The 22,857-nt window shown below is 44.4% G+C and overlaps 1 protein-coding gene across 3 annotated transcripts in view; it reads left to right on the top strand.

The window, feature by feature from the left end:
* The window catches only part of ST18 (ST18 C2H2C-type zinc finger transcription factor), a 524,976-nt gene that overhangs the window by 281,314 nt on the left and 220,805 nt on the right, over nt 1-22,857 (top strand). For all 3 annotated transcript variants that reach the window (XM_069731333.1, XM_069731332.1, XM_069731331.1), the window contains exon 6: nt 8,951-9,643. In XM_069731333.1, coding sequence (XP_069587434.1) covers nt 8,951-9,643 — 693 coding nt within the window. The remainder of the gene's footprint in view (nt 1-8,950; nt 9,644-22,857) is intronic.

Raw genomic sequence — 22,857 nt, 5'->3', positions numbered from 1 at the left:
GCAGGATAGAGACATATTAGGGAGCAGGATGGAGACATGAGGGAGCAGGATGGAGACATATGGGGGCAGGATGGAGACACATAAGGGGGCAGGAAGGAGACATATGAGTGGGCAGGATGGAGACATATAAGGTGACAGGATGGAGACATAGGAGGCAAGATGGAGACATACAGTATGTGGGCAGGATGGATACATATGGGGGGCATGATGGAGACATATGGGGCAGGATGGGGAAATATATGAGGTCAGGATGGGAGGAAATATATGAAGTCAGAATGGGAGGACATACATATATATTTTTGTATTCAGTCACTATGTGGTGGTAATATGTGGTCTGGTCATGTGTGGTGGTATTTTTCCCTTGCATGTGGCATTATTCGGTCACTATGTTGAGGTACTATTTGGTGTGGTCATGGTGTGGTGGTATTTTTGCCTTGTATATGGTATTATTCAGTCACTATGTGGTGATAATATGTGGTATGGTTATGGTGTGATGGTATTTGTTCCCTGTATGTGGTATTATTGGGTCACTACATGGTGGTAATATTTAAGAATCTGTTAAATAAAAATGAATACAATTATACCTAAACAGATTATTGGATATTTTACCAATTGTTTAACAGGTTAGACTAGAGCAGGGCCTTGCTAAAGAGTCTACCTTGCTGTGAAAAAAACAAAATATTTTGCCAAAACAAAAGCTGATGGCTATGTATAAGATATGGTATTCGATGGGAACTGTTAATTGGTGTGATTGGTGAGGATGTGGTGCAGAAGTGGAGTTTTTCAAAGAGTGTGCAGTGGGACTGTGGAAAATTCACAGGGTGGAGGGGGAGCTGGGACGTAGCCTGTACAGATTCTCAAGGCAGCCATAAAATTTTGCCAGTATGGGACCCAGCCAGAGCCCTGACCTAAACTTAATTGAGCATCTTTAGAGACCTGAAAATGGCTGTCCACCAACGTTCACCATCCTACCTGATGGAACTGGGGAAGATCTGCAAGGAAGAATGGCAAATCCAAATCCAGGTATGAAAAACTTGTTGCATCATTCCCAAGAAGACTCATAGCTGTACTAGCTCAAATGGTTGCTTCTACTCAATACTGAGCAAAGGGTCTGAATACTTATGACCATGTGATATTTCAGTTTTTCTTTCTAATACATTTGCAAAAATTACTACATTTTTGTTTTTCTTCAGTTAAGATGGCTTGAGAGTGTACATTGAAGTGAAAAAATTAACTATTTTGAATTTACCAAATGGCTGCAATGAAACAAGGAGTGAAATATTCTGAATACTTTCCGTACCCACTATATGATGGACAAGTCTATTATTATTTCATGCTCAATTCCTGAAATGTCTCATGATTTTCAATATATAATCTCTCTAAGATTAACTGCAAAGTTGAGTGTACACAGCTATAAGACGATTTTATATCTTATTTTTAGAAGAGTCAAATGGTCCAAAGCAAAGAGTTTTGTGCTGGTTGGAAAAGTCATTAAATGAATGATAGATAGTAAAAGTTGTGAGATGAGGGCAGGATGAGAAAAGTTCTGAATTGAGTTCTTGATTGGTGAAGGTGCTGAAATGGATGCTAGATGCGTGAAGTTCTAGAATGAGTACAGGATGCAGGAAGTCCTGAAATGAGTGATGGGTGGGGAAAATCCTGAAATGGGTGCTCAGTGAGGGAAGTTGTGAAATGAGAGCCAGACATGGGAAGTTCTGAAATGAGTCTTTGGTGAGGAAAGTCCTGGAATGAGTTCTTGGTTAGTGAAAGTGCTGAAATGGGTGCTGGATATGAGGAATTCAGAAGTGAATGCTGGAGAAGTCAGACAATTGACAGCCATATGCCATTGGTAATGCAAAGAATATTAGCAGGGTTTTCTGGGCACAAAAAAAATCTGGCTGCTCCTCTAATCAGTCTCCAAAAGAATCTGTTATCTTTATCTTTCTTTTTAGCTCCCCATCATACCCCTGCCCGTTATCCTTGTGGTCTGTTAATGCTTACTTTCTGAACTTCCTGCTAGATCTCCATACGTCTTGACTACATTTACCAAGAGGCAGGGTACTCTGGTTTCTCTGCCAGAGCTATATCCATCCCACAGATCTCACATTCTCACCCTCTGATTCTGCCCATTTCACCTACAGAGCACCATTCTGAGACTCTTATAAAGTCTCATGATGTATAAATCACTGCTCAAACAGTTTCTCCTTCCTAACATTGCTCAACCTTGACCTAGTATGTGCTTTTCTGAAGTCCTTAACATTACAGTTAATAATGTTCCAGGTGCTGACACTGGCACCACATAGGCACAGCGTACTGTGGGGGTATAGTGAGGCATATAATGAATGAATTTATCTATCTATGAATGTAATCTAGCACGCCGTAAAGCTACCGTCACACATAACGATATCGTTAACGATATCGTTGCTTTTTGTGACGTAGCAATGATATCGTTAAGGAAATCGTTCTGTGTGACAGCGACCAACGATCAGGCCCCTGCTGGGAGATAGTTGGTCGCTGAACAAAGTCCAGAACTTTATTTCGTCGCTGGATCTCCCGTGGACATCGCTGGATCGGCGTGTGTGACACCGATCCAGCGATGTCTTCACTGGTAACCAGGGTAAACATCGGGTAACTAAGCGCAGGGCCGCGCTTAGTAACCCGATGTTTACCCTGGTTACCAGCGTAAAAGTAAAAAAAAACAAACACTACATACTTACCTACCGCTGTCTGTCCCCAGCGCTGTGCTCTGCGCTCCTCCTGTACTGGCTGTGAGCGTCGGTCAGCCGGAAAGCAGAGCGGTGATGTCACCGCTCTGCTTTCCGGCCACTGTGCTCACAGCCAGTACAGGAGGAGTGCAGAGAAGCTGAGTTCCGGGGACAGACAGCGGTAGGTAAGTATGTAGTGTTTGGTTTTTTTTTACTTTTACGCTGGTAACCAGGGTAAACATCGGGTTACTAAGCGCGGCCCTGCGCTTAGTTACCCGATGTTTACCCTGGTTACCGGGGACCTCGGGATCGTTGGTCGCTGGAGAGCGGTCTGTGTGACAGCTCTCCAGCGACCACACAGCGACGCTGCAGCGATCCGGATCGTTGTCGGTATCGCTGCAGCGTCGCTTAATGTGAAGGGGCCTTAAGGCCTAGAGTCATCAACTCTGGTCGCTAGTTGACAAGTTTACTATTCTTCTCTGCGGAAAATAGAATGCACATTTGGTTTGGGCAGCATAAATCTAATAACAAGTTCCCTTTAATTTCCAATGTGTTAAAGAAAGCCCCATTAATTTTTTAATAGTCCCATTGTATGTTCCTTTTTACCAAACAAAATGAAGGAACATATTATGGCTCCTTACATCTCGTTTCAAACAGAAGGCCGAATTTTATAGACATTCAAGTAAAAAAATACACAGATGCTCACTGGGCAGCACAACACCTTGTGCCAATGGAAATATATGAGATACAAAGAGTCTTGTACAAACGGGGTAACATAATGGATATTAGAATAAAAGCAAAAAAAAAAAAAAAAGACCATGACTTCTTTATAATCGTGCATTCCCAGTGTGTAGGAATCCTTGATGCTTTACAATTAAAATTCCTTTATGAGACCATATAATGTATTGTGTATTTATTAATTTGTATACCTGTAATAATTTCACACGAAAAAAAAAACAGAAATTTATTGCTGCAATCGTTTTGGGAGCTAAGTCTATAAATACAAAAATACAGAAGAGTCTAACGATAGACCATAATTTTCTAACTGGAGAGAAAATGAAGAATTACAAAAAAATTGGACTTGTTTGTTATCCCCTATTTCATCAGCATGCCAAATTTTGCATTCAGCTTACAAGGGATGTAGAACAGCAGGATTTCTTTAAAAGTGAGAAGTACTTGGTTGGAGTAAAACCTCTTTTTGCGAAATCCAAATCATCATTCACGGTATGAATCCTATTTTCTTAAATATAATTAATAAATATTTTTCTTTTAACACATAACAAACAGTTGAACCAAACATTAGGTAAGTTGGAAACGTCCCAAAATGCTAACAGTTTGGCATCAGAAAAAGTGAAATGCATTGGGCCGCACATGTGCTTTTCTACCCCCCTGTAATCTGCACTTAATAGGAATATTTTAAACTATGTAACTAAGCAACAGAGGTAATTGTTGCTTTCTAGAGCTTTTGTTAGGCACTTTAACACAGCCCAAATATGCATAATTAGGCATAATGTCTATAAATCATTATTGTACACATGTGGGTAGTTAAGTGGATTGAGAGAATAGTTCAATGAATTGAGCATATTCACTGAAAATGCTTTTTATTTGTTTTCTCCAGTTCATAATACTTTAAAATTATCATAACCCTTTACACCATCTCTCAATAGCGAGCGGTGTTATTGAGAAAAACTTCATTTGCATTTTAGACTATGTTTAATTTATTATTTAAAACTGGAGTTTGCTGGATGTGAAATCGGGAGATGATAGGCCATTGTGCGGAATGATGTGCGGCTTTTTATGCAGCCTATTTTCTAGTATGTAAAATGTTGAATTTTTCAGGTTTAGGCTGAATAGATCCAAACAAAAGAACGCCATCTATAATCAAAGTTATTAAAAGGGCTATGTTGTGACTTCTTCCAAAAATGCTTTTAGTTACTATGACAATATTTACTTGATCCTGGCAGTCCAGTGTTGATTTTAGGGGGATAATTACAAGAAAGATACATAATGTAGACTTTTTTTGTGAGTGCCCTTGTCTGTGGTGCCGTTTATAAGGATTGCAGTGGAGCATAAAAGCAGCATTGTCTACTATCATTATACCCTCTCATCCGGCTTCTACAACCTGCTGCTTTTCTCAATTTTTTTTTCCAGTTCATATTGTCATTTTGATAGAAACATGATAATTAACACAAATAGAGATATTTATTTAAGTTTCCTCGCTGTAGAACTTTACCAGAAATGTAATGAAAACAAAGGTTTAGGAAATGACATTGCTGAATAAAAGACTCTGCAGTAAGCTATGGGATTTTATGGCATTAATGTAGTGCCGTTTCCGTCCCCAGCCGTGAAAACTACTATAAAGCTGGTCTGTTTCATAGGGTCAGGTTTACAGGAGCAGAATTTGGGTTATGCACTTTATTGTTCACTTTCACGTATCACCTAAACAAACTCATTGGGTCTAAATCACATTAAGCCACAGGGGAAGATCCTTTATCATTGCATTTTTACTGTTTTACTGGTGAACATTGGGGTTTATATGTTAGGGCACAAGTAGGTGAGCTGATAATTCAGCTTTAAATAATTTTATCTCCACTTATTACATAGAAATATGTTTGTTAAAAACAGGTATAAAAGAGTAGTCCCAAAAAATATTTGACCTCTGGTAAAGTGACTATTAGTTTGCTTCAAACTATTTATCAAGATCAAGATATTCAATCAAAAGTAGAAAATTTGGAACATTTCAATGATTTTAAGAATTTTTGGAGGATCTACCTATATACAGTTAGGGCCAGAAATATTTGGACAGTGACACAAGTTTTGTTATTTTAGCTGTTTACAAAAACATGTTCAGAAATACAATTATATATATAATATGGGCTGAAAGTGCACACTCCCAGCTGCAATATGATAGTTTCCACATCCAAATCGGAGAAAGGGTTTAGGAATCATAGCTCTGTAATGCATAGCGTCCTCTTTTTCAAGGGACCAAAAGTAATTGGACAATGGACTCTAAGGGCTGCAATTAACTCTGAAGGCGTCTCCCTCGTTAACCTGTAATCAATGAAGTAGTTAAAAGGTCAGGGGTGGATTCCAGGTGTGTGGTTTTGCATTTGGAAGCTGTTGCTGTGAGCAGACAACATGCGGTCAAAGGAACTCTCAATTGAGGTGAAGCAGAACATCCTGAGGCTGAAAAAAAAGAAAAAATCCATCAGAAAGATAGCAGACATGCTTGGAGTAGCAAAATCAACAGTTGGGTACATTCTGAGAAAAAAGGAATTGACTGGTGAGCTTGGGAACTCAAAAAGGCCTGGGCGTCCACGGATGACAACAGTGGTGGATGATCGCCGCATACTTAATTTGGTGAAGAAGAACCTGTTCACAACATCAACTGAAGTCCAGAACACTCTCAGTGAAGTAGGTGTATCTGTCTCTAAGTCAACAGTAAAGAGAAGACTCCATGACAGTAAATACAAAGGGTTCACATCTAGATGCAAACCATTCATCAATACCAAAAATAGACAGGCCAGAGTTAAATTTCCAGAAAAACACCTCAAGAAGCCAGCTCAGTTCTGGAAAAGTATTCTATGGACAGATGAGACAAAGATCAACCTGTACCAGAATGATGGGAAGAAAAAAGTTTGGAGAAGAAAGGGAACGGCACATGATCCAAGGCACACCACATCCTCTGTAAAACATGGTGGAGGCAACGTGATGGCATGGGCATGCATGGCTTTCAATGGCACTGGGTCACTTGTGTTTATTGATGACATAAGAGCAGACAAGAGTAGCCGGATGAATTCTGAAGTGTACCGGGATATACTTTCAGCCCAGATTCAGCCAAATGCTGCAAAGTTGATTGGACGGCGCTTCATAGTACAGATGTACAATGACCCCAAGCATACAGCCAAAGCTACCCAGGAGTTCATGAGTGCCAAAAAGTGGAACATTCTGCAATGGCCAAGTCAATCTCCAGATCTAAACCCAATTGAGCATGCATTTCACTTGCTCAAATCCAGACTTAAGACGGAAAGACCCACAAACAAGCAAGACCTGAAGGCTGCGGCTGTAAAGGCCTGGCAAAGCATCAAGAAGGAGGAAACCCAGCGTTTGGTGATGTCCATGGGTTCCAGACTTAAGGCAGTGATTGCCTCCAAAGGATTTGCAACAAAATATTGAAAATAAAAATATTTTGTTTGGGTTATGTTTATTTGTCCAATTACTTTTGACCTCCTAAAATGTGGAGTGTTTGTAAAGAAATGTGTACAATTCCTACATTTTCTATCAGATATTTTTGTTCAACCCTTCAAATTAAACGTTACAATCTGCACTTGAATTCTGTTGTAGAGGTTTCATTTCAAATCCAATGTGGTGGCATGCAGAGCCCAAATCGCGAAAATTGTGTCACTGTCCAAATATTTCTGGCCCTAACTGTATAACAGTTGATTCTGGCTGGTGATTTTTGCCTACACTTATTGCCAATGTTCGGGTAGGTGCACACGGTCAGTAAACGCTGCAGGTTGGACGCTGCGTACTTGCACAGCGTCCAACCTGAAGTGTCCAGATGTTAAAGCATAGTGGATGGGATTTCAAGAAATCCCATGTCCACTATGTGTCCACAGATGCCTGTGGCTCACCCGTGGAGACGGACATGCAGCGCGTCTTTCCAGACCACAGCATGTCTATTTATCTTGCCGAGATACAAGCCTCCACAAGATAAATGTCACCCATACAATGTATTGGGCTTGGTGATTCCGCACGGTTCAATGAACACACTTTCAAATGTTTTTAAATTCTAAAGATTTGCTTACAAGTGTTCTTGCTGGTGCCTGTGCAGAAGCAGGATAAAGATACTGCCCATTAAAGGGTGTATAAGGCACCCATAACCACGAGAGTGGATGGCGCATGCGTGGGATTATGGCACCACAACTGCACGCCACTCCGACTTTCAATAACTTTCAGCAATGCAGTAATACATCGCACTCCGATTTAGGCTTTTATAACCCTATAGGCTATAAAATCTTAAAATTTGTGCTAATTCCCTGGCCTCATCTTTTACAGTCCCTGTGATAGTATCCATTGATTAGCTGAGCTAGCCTATGTGATATGATAGCTACAAGGTATTATGGGGAAGCCCGACAACCACACCTGACACCAAAAGCCCATTTTCTGGCTGATGCAATCATGTCTGACATTATTTTTTGTGCTCCTCACAAATCAAATTGCAAATTGTTTGAATTCACCAGGACCTGCGAATTTCAGGAATATTCAACCCAATGATACTGTAATTAGCAATGGCTCGATCTCTTTATCTCTAATTATCACTTATCCATAGGATAGGTGATATATCTCATTGATCGGTGAAGGCCCAATCATTAAAACCCCCACTAATCAGCCGGACAGGCTACGACATCCCCATTGGTGTGGAACGTCAGTGCATACATTCGACGGCTACTCTTTTCATGTCGTATAAGGCTTCCGAGCATTGTGTCCAACTTTTTCTGGCAGTCCTATACAGAATGAATGCAGCAATGGTCGGGAGATCCACCCGCTGCGCCATTTTGTAACAGGGATAAAAGTTTGCTGATCTCCAGATTAGTTCAGGTCCCAGCGGTGGGTCACCCACCGATCAATGAGTTATCACCTATCCCGCTAAACAATTCCTTTAATATTTACAAATGACGCTGCATTACTGTTTGGATTCCAGTTCTATTATTTTATAGTAATATAACAGTTTACAGGGAATCTGTCACCGGGTTTTTTTCTGCCCCATGTATATATAAGGACAAAAGACCCTGATTTCAGCAATGTGTCACTCACTGTGCTGTTTGCTTCAGATTTAATAAAATTATTGTTTTAACTGCTGCAGATATAACAGTTATCAAATGCTGAGCTGTGTATAATCCCACCGACACCTGATTCACAGCTTTCTATATACATTGTGCATAGGCAGAATGCAGCCAATCAATGGTGGGGGCGGATTAGAAAGAGCTCATGAACATGGAGGACTACATAGCAGGCAGTGGGTTTACTAGTCCTCTAGTAATCATCTCCTGCTGATTAAACACTGATTTTATAAAGCCTACAACAAACAGACCAGTAAATTACAGATCATTTGAATCAGGGTCCTTGTCTCTACATTTGGTGGTAAAAACAACAAATGCTTACCTTACTGTTAATCACAATGCTCTAATTTGATGTACACACAATTTTTAGGTTGTGTAACTACAGTTTTTGTGTTCTTACAGGAACAATAATTGTTCAATCATCGGGCATGACGACACATGCAACAGAAGAAAAGTGTAGCTACGAAGACAATATCACTGACCCATTAACGGTGGGAAGGTCCGATAAAGAAACTGTTTTTCATACAGTGACAGAACACCCTACTGGGGGTGTAATCCAATCTACAAAGACCATTAGAAATCACAGAGAAATGTACTGCATCCAGTCCTCAAAACAAAAAGTCTCACCAGCATCTTCTTCTGATGACAATAATGGTCATCCTGCAATGCCTGAAAATGGATGGGATAGTTCTTCCAGATTTATAGATAAAACTCATTCAAAGGACCATATATCGGATAGGTTCAGTCATGCAGTCAAGCATAAAGATGAAATGGATATCAGTGATGGAAAAACGTTGGAAAATGACTCCATGGTAGGAACATCAGAACATGATGAAAGAAGTCCAGACCAGACTCCTGAAAGTGAGGATGATGATAAATGTCTCTCAATCATCACAGAGGAGTCAGTGGACTTGGAGAAAACTAAAGGGAATTTGAGCCTGCTGGAACAAGCAATAACTTTGCAGGCAGAGCAGAGCCACATGTTCCACAGCACCTATAAGGAACTTGACATGTTTTTGATGGAACATCTAGCAAGAGACAGAAGACAAACTAAAGTAATAGATGCCGTAGGGCGGCAAATATATGCCAGCAAAAGTAAGAAATAATATTACTTCTAGATGGTTTTTAGTAAGATACTCCTCAAAGAGTTTGTCAGCAGATCTGACCCTCCAAAAAGGCTGACAGCAGTAAATAGATGAGGGTTAAAGGGAACCTGTCACCTGAATTTAGCGGGACCGGTTTTCAATCATATGGGCGGAGTTTTCGGGTGTTTGATTCACCCTTTCCTTACCCGCTGGCTGCATGCTGGCCGAAATATTGGATTGAAGTTCATTCTATGTCCTCCGTAGGACACGCCTGCGCAAGGCAAGAGGGTGAATCAAACACCCGAAAACTCCGCCCATATGACCGAAAACCGGTCCCGCCAAATTCAGGTGACAGGTTCCCTTTAAATCAGTTTATGACATGGATTTTTTTTCTTCCTCTTTTCTAAAAGTCAACACTTTTTCATTTTTCAGTCAGCCTAATCATTTGAAGGCTTTTGTTTTTTGTAGGAAAAGTTGTAGTTTTGAGTAACATCATTAGTTTTACCACCAATGCACTGGAAAATGGGAACAAAATTCTAAGAACGGTGATGCTGAAAAAACGCGATACCATCATGGATTTTCTTTTTATGGTGTTCATTATGCAGTAAAAATAAGCTAGCAATTATAATATTTTTGTCAATATGATTATGTTGGGACCAAGCATGAACAGATATTTTTTTGGTAGTACAAAAAAAATAATGAATTTTATAAAATGATTTTTTTTTCCATTGATGGAGCTGTATGAGGGCTTATTTTGATCACAGTGAGCTGATTTTTTAGTATAATTTTGGAGAACATACAGTATTTGATCGCTTTACATTGTATTTTGGGGGTGTTGTGCAACGATTAGAAAACAGCAGTACAGGTGTTTTGATTTTTCTTGCTTTACAGGATTTACTGAAAAGGTTAATTTATTTTATCCTTTTATGGACAAGGTGTTACTAAAAATGTTTATTATTTTTATTTTTTTTTCAATTTTAAACTAAATCAAGGTGGGAGTGATTAACTTTTTGGTTTATTTATTATTAACCTGCTCTTGCTTGATCGCTTGTTCTGTATGTTGCAATACTATATTATTGAAGTATGCTAGGTAAATGATGATGTCTTATGACACTTGAAATAGCATGACAGCGGGATTGTGTGGCTTATATATACGGTATATCTGTCAGATTTACAGCTGCATTTAATAGGGCTAATAAAATTGAAATTGACACTAACTTCATTCACAACTGTTAAAGGTGGATGTCGGCAATATAACACAGTCGGCATCTGTCATATGTGCAGCATGCTCAGCTCCTGAGTCTGCTTCATACTCCAGCTCCTGACGTGTGACGTACATGCACAATCTTGCCTTGCGCAGGCATGTACTATGGAGGACAGAGAATGAACTTTAATCCAATATTGCAGCCAGCATGCAGCCAGCGGGTAAGGAAAGGGTGAATCAAACACCTGAAAACCCCGCCCCTATGGCTGAAGATTGTTCCCTCCAAATTCAGGTGACAGTGTCCCTTTAAAGGTGTTGTCCACTTCTCAAACAATTCCTTAGCATTCCATGTATCCCCTTGTAAAATAATTAGACCCATGCTGATCTCCAGTGCCCGTACCATTCCAGTGGTGTCAGCACTGACTTCACCCAGAGATCAATGTGGCCAATCAGTGGCTGCTATTCTCTCCTCAACTCTGGATGAATAGAATACATGCGGAGGAAGTATGAGAGGAGCAGCTCTCAGTTCCTCCAGATGTATGTGATTTTCCCACGGGAGAGGAGAATGAAGCCAATGCTGATTCACCTTAGAGATTGCATGACATAACATGTCACGTGATCCCCAGGAAAGCCAATGCCAACAGCACTGGAATGGCCCAGGTGAGTAAAGGAGTTCTTATTTTACAAGGGGAGAAACATAGGGATTGAGAAGGGGATGTCCAAGTAGTGGAAACCCCTATTAGTGACAGCAACTAATTTGGAGACCATAAGGCACCATTACTTGAACTCAAAGGGGAAGGGTTAGAGCAAATTCAGTTCAGAAAGCTGAGGACATTTCACATAAAGAGACCACCCTACTTGTGATCACAGCACAAGGGGGTGAAAACCTATTTTGTTCATTATATATTACAAATATCATGACCATCAATCTGGATATAGTGTGTTTAATCTACTTTACTCTTTGCCTGTCTAGCCATGTCACCATTTCTGACAAATTGCTCATGGAGTCCCTTTAAATAAGCTGCTCTTTAGCCCCTTTACCCCAAGGGTGGTTTGCAAATAATGACCAGGCCAATTTTTACAATTCTGACCACTGTCCCTTTATCAGGTTAGAACTCTGGAACGCTTCAACGGATCCCGGTCATTCTGACACTGTTTTCTTGTGACATATTGTACTTCATGTTACTGGTAACATTCTTTGATATTACCTGAGTTTATTTGTGAAAAAAACGGAAATTTGGTGAAAATTTAGAAAATTTTGCAATTTTCCAACTTAAATATGTCACACAAAATACTTAGTAAGTAACATTTCCCACATGTCTACTTTACATCAGCACAATTTTGGAACCAAAATTTTTTTTGTTAGGGAGTTATAAGGGTTAAAAGTTGACCAGCAATTTCTCATTTTTACAACACCATTTTTTTTAGGGACCACATCTCATTTGAAGTCATTTTGAGGGGTCTATATGATAGAAAATAACCAAGTGTGACACCATTCTAATGTTTAAATAAAAATGAACATTTAACATTTTTTCACAAAAAATTTACTTCAGCTCCAATTTGTTTTATTTTATCAAGGGTAACAAGAGAAAATGGACCCCAAACATTGTTGTACAATTGGTCATGAGTACGCTGATACCCCATATATGGGGGTAAACCACTGTTTGGGCGCATGGGAGAGCTCGGAAGGGAAGGAGCACTGTTTGACTTTTCAATGCAAAATTGACAGGAATTAAGATGGGACGCCATGTTGCGTTTGTAGAGCCACTGATGTGCCTAAACATTGAAACCCCCACAAGTGACACCATTTTGGAAAGTAGACCCCCTAAGGAACTAAGGAACTTATGTACAGTCATGGCCAAAAGTTTTGAGAATGACACCAAAATTATATTTTCACATGATCTGCTGGCCTCTGGTTTTTATTAGTGTTTGTCTGATGTTTATATCACATACAGAAATATAATTGCAATCATATTATGAGTACCAATAGGTTATATTGACAGTTAGAATGAGTTAATGCAGCAAGTCAATATTTGCAGTGTTGACCCTTCTTCTTCAAGACCTCTGCAATTCTCCCTGGCATGCTCTCAATCAACTTCTGGACCAAATCCTGACTGATAGCAGTCCATTCTTGCATAATCAATGCTTGCATTTTGCCAGAATTTGTTGTTTTTTGTTTGTCCACCCGTCTCTTGATGATTGACCACAAGTTCTCAATGGGATTAAGATCTGGGGAGTTTCCAGGCCATGGACCCAAAATCTCTATGTTTTGTTCCATGAGCAATTTAGTTATCACCTTTGCTTTATGACAAGGTGCTCCATCATGCTGGAAAAGGCATTGTTGGGTGCCAAACTGCTCTTGGACGGTTGGGAGAAGTTGCTCTTGGAGGACATTCTGGTACCATTCTTTATTCATGGCTGTGTTTTTAGGCAAGACTGCGAGTGAGCCTGTTCCCTTGGCTGAGAAGCAACCCCACACATGAATGGTTTCAGGATGCTTTACAGTTGGGATGAGACAAGACTCGTGGGAGCGCTCACCTCTTCTTCTCCAAATAAGCTGTTTTCCAGATGTCCCAAACAATCAAAAAGGGGATTCATCAGGGAAAATGACTTTGCCTCAGTCCTCAGCAGTCCACTCCCTGTACCTTTTGCAGAATATCAGTCGGTCCCTGATGTTTTTTCTGGAGAGAAGTGGCTTCTTTGATGCCCTCCTTGAAACCAGGCCTTGCTCAAAGAGTCTCCGCCTCACAGTGCGTGCAGAAGCACTCACACCAGCCTGCTGCCATTCCTGAGCAAGCTCGGCACTGCTGATAGTCCGATCCCGCAGCTGAAACAGTTTTAAGATACGGTCCTGGCGCTTGCTGGTCTTTCTTGGGCGCCCTGGAGCCTTTTTGACAACAATGGAAGCTCTCTCCTTGAAGTTCTTGATGATGCGATAGATTGTTGACTGAGGTGCAATCTTTGTAGCTGCGATACTCTTCCCTGATAAGCCATTTTTGTGCAGTGCAATGATGGCTGCACGTGTTTCTTTAGAGATAACCATGGTTAAATGAAGAGAAACAATGATACCAAGCAGCAGCCTTCTTTTAAAGTGTCCAGTGATGTCATTCTTACTTAATCATGACTGATTGATCGCCAGCCCTGTCCTCATCAACACCCATACCTGTGTTAATGGATCAATCACTAAAACGATGTTAGCTGCTCCTTTTAAGGCAGGACTGCAATGATGTTTAAATGTGTTTTGGGGGTTAAAGTTCATTTTCTGGGCAAATATTGACTTTGCAAGTACAGTAATTGCTGTTAAGCTGATCACTCTGACATTCAGGAGTATATGCAAATTGCCATTAGAAAAAATGAAGCAGTAGACTTTGGAAAAATTAATATTTGTCTCATTCTCAAAATTTTTGTCCATAACTGTAGATGTGTGGTGAGCACTTTGACCCACCAAGTGCTTCACAGAAGTTTATAATGCAGAGCCATAAAAATAAAAAGTCATATTTTTTCACAAAAATGATATTTTCGCCCCCAATTTTTTATTTTCCCAAGGGTAAGAGAAGAAATTGGACCACATAAGTTGTTGTACAATTTGTCCTGAGTACGCTGATACCCCATATGTGGGAGTAAACCACTGTTTGGGCGCATGGCAGAGCTCGGAACGGAAGGAGCACCATTTGACTTTTCAATGCAAAATTGACTGGAATTGAGATGGGACGCCATGTTGCGTTTAGAGAGCCACTGATGTGCCTAAACATTGAAACCCCCACAAGTGACCCCATATTGGAAACTAGACCCCCCAAGGAACTTATCTAGATGTGTTGTGAAAACTTTGAACCCCCAAGTGTTTCACTACAGTTTATAACGCAGAGCCGTGAAAATAAAAAAATAAAAATTTTCCCACAAAAATTATTTTTTAGCCCCCAGTTTTGTATTTTCCAAAGGGTAACAGGAAGTTGTTGTCCAATTTGTCCTGAGTACGCTGATACCCCATATGTGGGGGGAACCACTGTTTGAGTGCATGGCAGTGCTCGGAAGGGAAGGAGCGCCACTTGGAATGCAGACTTAGATGGATTGGTCTGCAGGCATCACATTGCGTTTGCAGAGCCCCTAATGTACCTAAACAGTGGAAACCCCCCACAAGTGACCCCATATTGGAAACTAGACCCCCAAGGAACTTATATAGATGTGTTGTGAGAACTTTGAACCCCCAAGTGTTTCACTACAGTTTATAACACAGAGCCGTGAAAATAAAAAATCTTTGTTTTTTTCCACAAAAATTATACTTTAGCCCCGGCAGTTTTGTATTTTCACAAGGGTAACAGGAGAAATTGGACCCCAAAAGTTGTTGTCCGATGTGTCCTGAGCACGATGATACCCCATATGTTGGGGTAAACCACTGTTTGGGTGCACGGGAGAGCTTGGAAGGGAAAGAGCTCTTTTTCACTTTTTCAACGCAGAATTGGCTGGAATTGAGATCTGACACCATGTTGCTGTGCACTTTGCTGTGCACTGTGTCAGATCAGCGATCTGATGTGCACTCATAGAGGTTTCCCGGCGCCTACTCTGAGCAGGCGCTGTGAAGCCACCTCTCTGCAGGACCCGGATGCAGCCTGTTAAGGCTAGTGGAACGCACCAAATAATAAGATAGGTAGAATAAGGTGCGTTCGCAGCCCGGGGTCCACCGTGCAGAGATGGAACCTGCTGCCAAGTAATGACGGACTATATGGTGGTACAATGTGAATACATACGGGTTAACTTCATCCTGTGTGAAGAAAGCAAACCCTGTTAAGTCACAGGGCCGCGGTACCGCACACAAGAGCACAAGCAAGGAGTCTCCGAGCTCAGTCCAAAGACTTGGGATCTGAGTCTGTGAAGACTACTTGCAGTCGACACCACAACTGGGGTGTCAGCGTAACCAAAATAATAACAAAGGAATGCACGAGAGTGCGTGCGGTGCCGCACTGGCGGATGCCACTAACCACCCAGGCTTGGGTCAGGAAAGCGCTGAGAAAGCGCACGGCGCCGCACTGGCGGACACAGCAACTAGACGCTGTATTAGTGTGTAACGTGCTGTTGGATAAGTCGGGCGCTAGATAGCAAACATACACCTTCCATGAACAGTCATCCAATAGGGAGGGTTATTTAAAGAGCGACTTTCACTCACAACACACACACATTTACAAATGTACACTAGCGAATGGCCGTGCGGCCATGCGAGCCTTAAAATGCTGCAGCACGTACAGGACCCTTCAAAGAAGGACCAATGGAATTGCTGCAGTACCAGAGCATGTGACCCTAGATCTCCACTGAGAGATCTTGCTCTGGGCATGCTCAGTGTGCAAAGCAGAACTTAGTCCTAATACCTGCAGGACCTTCCGTGAGAAGGACCAATGGAAGTCGCTGCAGTACCTGAGCATGTGACCCTAGATCTCCAGTGAGAGATCTTGCCCTGGGCATGCTCAGTGTGTGCAAAGTAGGACGTAGCCCCAGAAGCATCTGCTCGCCGATGCCCAGCACTGGCTTCAATGGCAGAAGCTGGAAAAGCAGCAGTAACCCTATGCACAGAGTGAGACTGACCAAGACGCTGGGACCGACATCTGCGCTGAGCAGACTCCACTGTGGCTGGAGAAGAATGGGAGACTACAGCAGAGATGGTTCGAGATTCCCCCTGTGCAGAGGCGGGAACTCGTCACCTAACACAGCCCTCAGCCATTTTGGATCCGGGCCTGCTGCAGGGAGGAAGGTGGGAGACCCTCGGAGCAACGCGATCACATCGCGTTGCTCCTAGGGTCTCAGGGAAGCACGCAGGGAGCCCCCTCCCTGCGCGATGCTTCCCTATACCGCCGGAATACTGCGATCATGTTTAATTGCAGTGTGCCGGGGTTAATGTTCCGGGGCGGTCTGTGACCGCTCCTGGCACATAGTGCCGGATGTCAGCTGACACCCGGCCGCGATCAGGCGCGCTCCCCCAGTGAGCGCGGCCGATCACTATGACGTATTATCCCGTTGGTGGTCATACGGGCCCACCCCACCTCGATGGGATAGTACGTCACATGTCAGAAAGGGGTTAAGCATCGTGAGTATATTAATTCCTTAAGACAAAATTACATATATGTATATCATTGCTGGAGTGCCTGTGTGTAGAGCTCTCTTTACATGTAGATACCAGTTATATTACATATTCAACATCTGTGTCTAACAATAGTGACTGGAGCTGAGCTCCAATTGCTGTTGTTAACCATTTAGATGTGGATGTCAGTTTCTGACAGCGATGTGTTAATGGGGCAGTTGCCTTTCCTCATACACCCCAGCTTCCATTGCCATCTTGGTACTGCCGTGAAGCTCAGCCACAGGCGAGATTTTCACTATGTACTGCAATACTATAGAATTGAAGACACAAAAAGAGCACAGCGAGGTCAAAAATACTCTGTTGTAAAGAAGTCACAGTAAATGAGCAAGTGCTAGTCAAAAAATGAAAAAAATACAGGATATTTAGTTAATACGTTTTTTTGCAAAAAAATGTATATTAAGCTGCTCCACCAATCGCCAAGGTATACCCATAATAGAGCAGTCCTATCTAATGTATATAATCCCTATCTGATGTATTAAAAACCGGATCATCTGTATAGTACCTGTATAAGCAGGGTTCAGAGAGAAAATTTCTCGCTGGTGAGCACCACTCCCATGGGCTTGGCACCACCTACATCATGCTGTACATTACATGACAGCGCATGGATGTGGTCGTTGACCGTGAGGGTAAGAGAAGACACTCTCTGCTACACTGTTGAGTAGGAGGCGAAGCATTGACCTACCTCAACCCTCCCACCCTTCGGTGAGTGCAGTATAAACAATTAGGTGTTGATTCCCCCACTATTTCTTCAGATTTAGAGATGCCTTATAGTGTTGTGTGGTTGTCCAACCACATAGTTTCATAATAATTACGGTTGGATATAGATATAAGTCCCTTGATTCTAACCTACAACCTGATATATTGATCCATAGGAAGGCTAAGGCCCCTTTCACACATCAGTTTTTTGCCATCAGTCACAATTAGTGTTGAGCGATACCTTCCGATATCGGAAAGTATCGGTATCGGATAGGATCGGCCGATATTCAAAAAATATCGGATATCGCCGATACCGATACCCGATCCCAATGCAAGTCAATGGGACCAAAATATCGGAATTAAAATAAACCCTTTCTTGCCTTGTAGGTTCATTCTACATGAAGGAAAACAACTAAGAATAATGTAGGATGTATTGTGGGAGGTGGCGGAGACATTAAAGGCAATGAGGTTTAGCCCAATCAAATAGAATAGCATGTTTTGGTTTTTTTTTAAGACGTTCGGAGTGAAAAAGATATTGAGTATGTAAATTTTTTTTAATTTTGTCAGATATTGATGTTTCACTATTCCACGCCCTTCCCCTTCTTTTTTTTTCTTTTTTTTTTTTACTTTTCCCACACTTTCATCTTCATCATCATCAGCATCTTTGACATCAACTTCTTCTTCACCTTATTCATCTTCTTCTTCATCTTCTACCTATTTTTTTTTTATTACAATCTTCATATTCATTTTATTCAACTATTATTATTCTTCCTATTCTACATATTCTTTTTATTCCACTGTTATTATTCTTCCTATTCTACTTCTTCATCATATTCTCATTTGTGACAGGCATTCCCGTAGTTGTTATCTATAAAAGTTGGAAGATTACACCTTCCGTTCTGCCAGTCACAAAAGTTACATTTGTCCGCGTTCAGTTTGGCCTGCAGCATCAGGCTTTATCCAGGGGCACCACGAGGAGGAACGGACTCACCCCCATACACTGCTTAGTCTTCTTCTGCATATAATTTAGATAATATCTTTTGCTCTGATATTAAGTCTTATGCTTAATGTTCTTCTGCTCTTTGTTCTGCAGCCTCTTGTTCTTCTGCTTCTCGGTCTTCCATGTCGTCGTCTCCAGGGTCGTCGTCTCCAGTGTCGTCATCTCCGCCGTCGTCGTCTCAGCCGTCGTCGTCTCCGCCGTCGTCGTCGTCGTCATCGGGGTGGTCTTCCGGGTCGTTGTCGTCGTCATCGGGGTGGTTTTCCGGGTCGTCGACTTTAGGGTCTTCAACTTGGAAATGTAGCAGAAGGTACAAGAAGGCTGAGAAAATGCCAAGAACCAGCTGATGGAACTGGAACTCGGATGGCTACCCGAAGGTTCAAGAGCCTATGGAACTACCGAGGACCAGCTGACGTTACTGGAACCCGGTTACTAAGCAGGAGGTACCCGTGCTAAAAAGCACTACCAAGGACCGCCTGACGTTGGCGGAACTCGGATACCCAGAAGGAGGCACCTAAGCCAAAGGCTCTGCCCGGAACCAGCTGACGGTACTGGAACCAGGATGGGGAGCAGAAGGTACAAGAGCAAAAGACACTGCCGAGAACCAGCTGACGGTACTGGAACCCGGATGGGTAGCCGAAGGTCCAAGAGCCAATGGAACTACCGAGGACCAGCTGACGTTACTGGAACCCGGTTACTAAGCAGGAGGTACCCGTGCCCGAAAGCACTACCAAGGACCACCTGACGTTGGTGGAACTTGGATACCCAGAAGGAGGCACCTAAGCCAAAGGCTCTGCCCGGAACCAGCTGACGGTACTGGAACCAGGATGGGGAGCAGAAGGTACAAGAGCAAAAGACACTGCCGAGAACCAGCTGACGGTGCTGGAACCAGGTGGTGGACCTGAAGGTCCACAGGAGAGGAGAGAACAGCTAGGCCGCGAGGCAGCCGCAGTTACCGAACCCCAACAGTCCTACAGGGGGAGCTGGGCCTACTGGCACTACAGAACCAGCCTTGACTACCAGTTCACGCAGCCCACATAGGAAGCTCCTAAACTGGAGGCACCCTGGAGTTGGCTAACCCGACCGCACCACGACGGGGCAAGCATAGGCGTCTCAGTGAGCTTGACACAACCCGGAAACAGCTGGCGGTGCTGAAACCAGGCTTGGCACGAGGGAGTACCTGTGTCAAGAACACTGCCGAGAACCAGCTGGCGGTGCTGGAACCCAGATGCGTTGCCCCAGTGTGCAAGAGCCAATGGCACGACCGAGGACCAGCTGGCGTGCTGGAACCCGGTTACTAAGCTGTAGGTGCCCGCGCTTAAAAGCACTACCAAGGACCGCCTGACGTTGGCGGAACTCGGATACCCAGGAGGAGGCACCTAAGCCAAAGGCTCGGCCCGGAACCAGCTGACGGTGCTGGAACCAGGTGGTGGACCCCAAGGCCCACAGGAGAGGAGAGAACAGCTAGGCCGCGAGGCAGCCGCAGTTACCGAACCCCAACAGTCCTACAGGGGGAGCTGGGCCTACTGGCACTACAGAACCAGCCTTGACTACCAGTTCACGCAGCCCACATAGGAAGCTCCTAAACTGGAGGCACCCTGGAGTTGGCTAACCCGACCGCACCACGACGGGGCAAGCATAGGCGTCTCAGTGAGCTTGACACAACCCGGAAACAGCTGACGGTGCTGAAACCAGGCTTGGCACGAGGGAGTACCTGTGTCAAGAACACTGCCGAGAACCAGCTGGCGGTGCTGGAACCCAGATGCGTTGCCCCAGTGTGCAAGAGCCAATGGCACGACCGAGGACCAGCTGGCGGTGCTGGAACCCGGTTACTAAGCTGTAGGTGCCCGCGCTTAAAAGCACTACCAAGGACCGCCTGACGTTGGCGGAACTCGGATACCCAGGAGGAGGCACCTAAGCCAAAGGCTCGGCCTGGAACCAGCTGACGGTGCTGGAACCAGGTGGTGGACCTGAAGGTCCACAGGAGAGGAGAGAACAGCTAGGCCGCGAGGCAGCCGCAGTTACTGAACCCCAACAGTCCGACAGGGGGAGCTGGGCCTACTGGCACTACATAACCAGCCTTGACTACCAGTTCACGCAGCCCACATAGGAAGCTCCTAAACTGGAGGCACCCTGGAGTTTGCTAACCCGACCGCACCACGACGGGGCAAGCATAGGCGTCTCAGTGAGCTTGACACAACCCGGAAACAGCTGGCGGTGCTGAAACCAGGCTTGGCACGAGGGAGTACCTGTGTCAAGAACACTGCCGAGAACCAGCTGGCGGTGCTGGAACCCAGATGCGTTGCCCCAGTGTGCAAGAGCCAATGGCACGACCGAGGACCAGCTGGCGGTGCTGGAACCCGGTTACTAAGCTGTAGGTGCCCGCGCTTAAAAGCACTACCAAGGACCGCCTGACGTTGGCGGAACTCGGATACCCAGGAGGAGGCACCTAAGCCAAAGGCTCGGCCTGGAACCAGCTGACGGTGCTGGAACCAGGTGGTGGACCTAAAGGTCCACAGGAGAGGAGAGAACAGCTAGGCCGCGAGGCAGCCGCAGTTACCAAACCCCAACAGTCCGACAGGGGGAGCTGGGCCTACTGGCACTACAGAACCAGCCTTGACTACCAGTTCACGCAGCCCACATAGGAAGCTCCTAAACTGGAGGCACCCTGGAGTTGGCTAACCCGACCGCACCACGACGGGGCAAGCATAGGCGTCTCAGTGAGCTTGACACAACCCGGAAACAGCTGGCGGTGCTGAAACCAGGCTTGGCACGAGGGAGTACCTGTGTCAAGAACACTGCCGAGAACCAGCTGGCGGTGCTGGAACCCAGATGCGTTGCCCCAGTGTGCAAGAGCCAATGGCACGACCGAGGACCAGCTGGCGGTGCTGGAACCCGGTTACTAAGCTGTAGGTGCCCGCGCTTAAAAGCACTACCAAGGACCGCCTGACGTTGGCGGAACTCGGATACCCAGGAGGAGGCACCTAAGCCAAAGGCTCGGCCCGGAACCAGCTGACGGTGCTGGAACCAGGTGGTGGACCCCAAGGCCCACAGGAGAGGAGAGAACAGCTAGGCCGCGAGGCAGCCGCAGTTACCGAACCCCAACAGTCCGACAGGGGGAGCTGGGCCTACTGGCACTGCAGAACCAGCCTTGACTACCAGTTCACGCAGCCCACATAGGAAGCTCCTAAACTGGAGGCACCCTGGAGTTGGCTAACCCGACCGCACCACGACGGGGCAAGCATAGGCGTCTCAGTGAGCTTGACACAACCCGGAAACAGCTGACGGTGCTGAAACCAGGCTTGGCACGAGGGAGTACCTGTGACAAGAACACTGCCGAGAACCAGCTGGCGGTGCTGGAACCCAGATGCGTTGCCTATTAAAGATTGTCTTCCTAGAGCCCCAACTAGCGGTGTTGGAGCTAAGGGTAAGCAGGGGGAGCAGAGTGTAGGCTGAAGCCTGCACTGGAGGCAGCTTTGTGTCTGCGTTGCGTTTGCAGGACACTTTGCCGGCTACACAGTGGGGGAACAGCTGGCGTTGCTGAACCCCACTAACACAATGGCGTGTGTTTTTCTCTGTGCAGCTAGCACTTGCGGTCAAAAACTAGCGATGTTAGAGCCCGTGTTGAAGCAGGAGGAGGAGTAGAGGAGCAGAGTGTAGGCCGAAGCCTATTTGAACCAATTTCAAAGGAAACCTTTAACCCCCCCTCAGGTGTTACAAAGTACAAGAGACACACCTTGTGCAGTATTAATGCTGCACAAGTGAAAGGTTGCTCTATTAATTTGTCTACTTGCACACGCTGAATGAAAGACGTACACAATTTAGCCCATTCTACAGTCAAACTGTAGTGGATGCGTGACTTGGCTTTTTAAGGAGACGCAGCACAGGTGTCCCAAATAACGCCTTGGTGCTTGGCGCAGCTTCCTGAGCGTTGTTATTTGCTGTACAGGAGTCTGCGCTCTTGTGTTATCCCTTGGCAATGCCCTGTTAGAGCTGCCCGTCTTATGACCTCATTTCATGTTGGCCGGTGCGGTTAACGATGGCCATAAATCCCAGACCCACAGTGCCTTTTCATAAAGTCACACTGCGGTGCTGTGATTCGTGGCCTTGAGCAGTAAATATTTTGGCCACTCACACACGTCCTTACACCTGCTTCAGACTGGGCGGCCTCTGCTGATCCCTTCTCGCATGCCGCGGCCA

This window comes from Ranitomeya imitator, chromosome 6, assembly GCF_032444005.1.
Source record: "Ranitomeya imitator isolate aRanImi1 chromosome 6, aRanImi1.pri, whole genome shotgun sequence".
In the NCBI taxonomy this organism is placed as follows: domain Eukaryota; kingdom Metazoa; phylum Chordata; class Amphibia; order Anura; family Dendrobatidae; genus Ranitomeya; species Ranitomeya imitator.
This window is presented reverse-complemented; position numbering and strand designations above follow the sequence as displayed.